Here is a 3,773-nt window from a genome sequence, read left to right as displayed (position 1 = left end):
TTAAAATGAGATAGGAACAGGTATTTCTATGCGCTCGAATTGCGTTTTCAAGCGCGCAAAAATGGTAGATTTACATGGTGTGATTTGCCTGGAATCCAACTTGGGCGCTCGATTTAGCTCGATTTATTGGTCTTCCGATTTGCCGTTTTTTATGGACCTCGATATATAAAACGACATTATTTATTAAAAATCGAAGATATAAAGCAAATACGTTGCAGGGGTGAATTTACGAGATGATTTACGGTAAAGTAAATAAAGATTTCTAGCCAGCCCTTCTTTCTTACAAGAAAGATTTTGATGTGACATAGCACCACATTCTTGAGCACTCAGGCAGTTCGGCGTGAAGCAAACTTAAAACAGGCCCCTGCCCGTTCTCCATTTTCCGATAGATTGAATTAATACCTCGGCGGCGGTCATTTATTAGCTGAGCTGATTTTTGACCAATTGTATCGCCATGAACTCATGCTTATCAACCATGCGACTCTTCACGATAGGATCCAAGATCTTGTTGTCAGCAACAACTCTCCTCCACAGGATAACTACTAGACTAGTATGTGTGCCCAGCATAGACTCGCGTCATTTCAGGATCTTTTCGTTTGCAGTCAAGTCGGTGGAAACGTAGTCAAGAGATGGGACGTTTCAACTTCAAGTCTTCATTTACGTCATGGTTGGTGATTGCTTTTGCGATTTCCGCTGCCAGTGGGCAACAAGTGGGCACCAACTGTTCGGATGCTCGTATTCGTCGATCCTGGGATACGTACAGTACGACGGAGAAGGCTCTGTATCTGGAAGCGGTAGGCGTTGCCATGGACTTGGGATTCCACCAAAAATTCGTCCAAGTGCACGTCGAGTTCATGTCGGAGAAACAGGCGCATCAAAACTGCATGTTCATCTACTGGCACCGCATGCTGCTATTGGGCTACGAGAATATGCTGCGAAGCTTGGATGCCAAGTACCGTTGCTTGACACTCCCGTACTGGGACCATCTCTCGGCGTACGCTCGACAAGCTGCTGGCCAATGCAACTATCTACTGGGCTGTACACCTTTTCTCACGGACTCTGGTGGTGCCATGACGGGCGTCAGCGCGCGGTTGATCATATACAACGTGTCCATTGCGGCTTCGTACTCTACATGCGTCAATCAAGGCATCCTGTCTCACTTCTGCGGCAACAACTCGGCCTGCGCTCAGTGTGTCACTCGCGGATCTAAGAACTATCTGGCAAGTACTCGTTACCCTGGAGAGGCTTCACTAGGTTCAATGGTTCAGCAGGTCTTCACTTACAGCGATTCAGCCAGGTTCACGCAGGCAGTCGAAGGGGGCGTTCACAGTAAGTTTTGGTGCAAATTCTGTAGCGTATTCAATGCCTTACCAGTGTGGCTGTTCTCGTAATGTGATTAGACACCATCCACAGCGTTCTTAATGGCGTTATGGCGTGGTTTCAGTCTCCGGCAGATCCGGTTTTCTACCTCCACCACTCGTTGATCGACTTGCTGCAAGTAATTTATCTCAAGTGCCAAGTGGGCGGTACAAACGTGGTGCTCTCAGCAGCAGACAAAGGTAGCGACCCTCGGTGGTTTAGCACATGTGCAAAAAGAACTACTGGCAACTATACGAGCGATGACACCATCACGATGCGCGCCAATGCAACGGATGGGAAAACCCTTGTCAATGTGTGGGAGGACCCCAACAACATCCTTTACCCATTTTTCAAGGATTTACCCAGCAAGTATGCGGATTATGTCGATGCTAAAGACCTGGGGAACTACAGCTACAGCTACGCGATCAGTGGAGGACTGGCCAACATGTATCAAAACTGCAAAAATGCTACCAATATGGCTGCGGTTAACGGTACTATTACGACTTTACTAGCGAGTCGGAGCAAAACACGCGACCGTCCTTCTCCAATAATCGAGCCGGGAACGAGTAACGACGAGAAAGTGAAGCGTTGGAATGTTGCGCTGTACGAATCTGCTCGCATTGTTGGATATGAAGAGATGGCGGCCAGAGAGCAGATGGAAATGGTGCTGTGTCAATACCAAGCCGACTGTCTGGGCGGCGTTGAAGACTACTCGGACATCTTTCGAGCCAACTTTCATGTCGATGGGCATACGCGATGTTACAACATCGTGGCGGGTTTAAAGACGGGAGATCTAGTAATTGGTATCCCCAAGTGGAAAGACATCACGAGCCACTTTGTGCCGTGCGCCGCGTACACGAAGAAGAAGCCTCTCTTGTCCGATTTTGCTAAGGCTGCCACAGCATTTGCCACAGCTTCCGCTTAAGACTCTACTACTGCATGAAGTTGCTGTAGCAAATTTGCAAAGTCTTCATGCTGATAACGAAGAAATGCTTAGGTAACTACTGTAGGCCACCTCTTACGTTAGCAACCTCTCATGCGCTATTGCGACGCCATGATGCGGTTGTGATAAAAACTATAACCTTCAATTTGATTTTTGTTAATGTTTTGCGATTGGAGCCTACTTATCTGCAGTCAAGATGTACAGAGGTCGGAAATCTCATTGATAGAACTCCATGTTAGCACGCAAATCCATTGATCACGATGAGTTCAGCAATTGAAGTTAGCTATGGACCTGTTCCGCAATTCATTGCGTTACTAAGCTAACTCATTTTTGAATAATTAGCTTCTCATTTCGCATATCTTTTTGTATTTCTCCATTTCCCGCCACCTAAACTTGCAGCCTGTCCGTCCGTCTGTCAATAAGTCCGTCCGGTTCCTTTCTTGCTGCTTTTTCCTGCCTTTTCGCATGGCTACACCCGGCCTGTCTAATATATTTTCGTCCCATCTTACCGACCGCGCCTACTTTTCTGACTCGACTTAACTATGCCAAAATTACAAATATATCCAAAAGCGTGACACAATTAACTCGCGCCCTGATTGGACAATACCTGCCGACCTGCGACACTGACTGGATCTGTCGCACGATCAGACCGCCTCTCTCCCTCGCGATTGGACGTAAGGTAAACATTTCTGCCGAGCACGAAACGCATCGATTGGTTGCAAACAGCCAGCAGATACTTGATTATTGGGTTCAGCTACGCAAAACCTGTCGTATGTACTGCAAATCGGGCACAGTAACCACTTTATTTTCTAAGAGCTCTGCACACTTCTCAAATTGAGATATTTATTATTACTAATGTAGACTTCACAGATCAGTATTTTGTAAGAGCTGTGGGATGTTATTTTCCACACACTTTTCAAAATAAAGACGATATTAATAGTATTAATATTACTAATATAAGCTTCACAAGCCGCAATTGTAAGAGCTCGGCGATGCTATTTTCCACAGACTTTCTAAAGTAGAGACGATAGTATTTTTAATATTAAAGCAGGCTTCACGACCAGCGCTTTTTGTAGGGACTTTGCGAATATATATCTTTTTTACCTCACCTGGCACTCACCACTGCCACCTTGCAATGAAGGCGCGCGGCTGCACGGTCATTGCACTATCTGCTCCCGTGCACCGCACCCGACGAATGCATGCGCGCACGATAGATAGTTGTTTTAGTCAATTTTATTGCATGTAAAGTATGTATTTGTTTGGGAATCTGATATTAATATATTATAGCAAAGCCAAAACGTTAGTATCAACTGTCTAATATGTTTCTAAATAATAAATACCAGCCTTATATTTCCAAGCTATTGGCTAATATTTAGATGCAAGTAATTGGTTAAAACAAATATTTTGCTAACATACGCACAGTTTGGCAAAATGGTGGGTCTTACGTGCAAGCAATGCGAGGCGAAGATTG

At 45.4% G+C, this 3,773-nt stretch overlaps 2 protein-coding genes across 2 annotated transcripts; both read left to right on the top strand.

Annotated features, from left to right (window-relative positions):
* Nucleotides 1-629: 629 nt before the first annotated feature.
* On the top strand, nt 630-1,391 carry PITG_22862 (uncharacterized protein; the record flags this gene model as incomplete). The annotated part of the gene is made up of 1 exon (XM_002902822.1): nt 630-1,391. The coding sequence occupies one exon, from the start codon at nt 630-632 to the stop codon at nt 1,389-1,391; it is 762 nt and encodes a 253-aa protein (XP_002902868.1).
* A 38-nt stretch (nt 1,392-1,429) lies between these two features.
* On the top strand, nt 1,430-1,848 carry PITG_08799 (uncharacterized protein; the record flags this gene model as incomplete). Its single annotated transcript, XM_002902821.1, has 2 exons — nt 1,430-1,741; nt 1,789-1,848. 2 exons carry the CDS (start codon nt 1,430-1,432, stop codon nt 1,846-1,848), a joined length of 372 nt encoding a protein of 123 aa, XP_002902867.1.
* Between the last annotated feature and the right edge of the window lie 1,925 nt (nt 1,849-3,773).

This window comes from Phytophthora infestans, genomic scaffold (genome assembly GCF_000142945.1).
Source record: "Phytophthora infestans T30-4 supercont1.16 genomic scaffold, whole genome shotgun sequence".
NCBI lineage: Eukaryota > Oomycota > Peronosporomycetes > Peronosporales > Peronosporaceae > Phytophthora > Phytophthora infestans.
The sequence above is the reverse complement of the archived record's forward strand: the minus strand, read 5'-3'. Positions and strand labels throughout refer to the sequence as shown.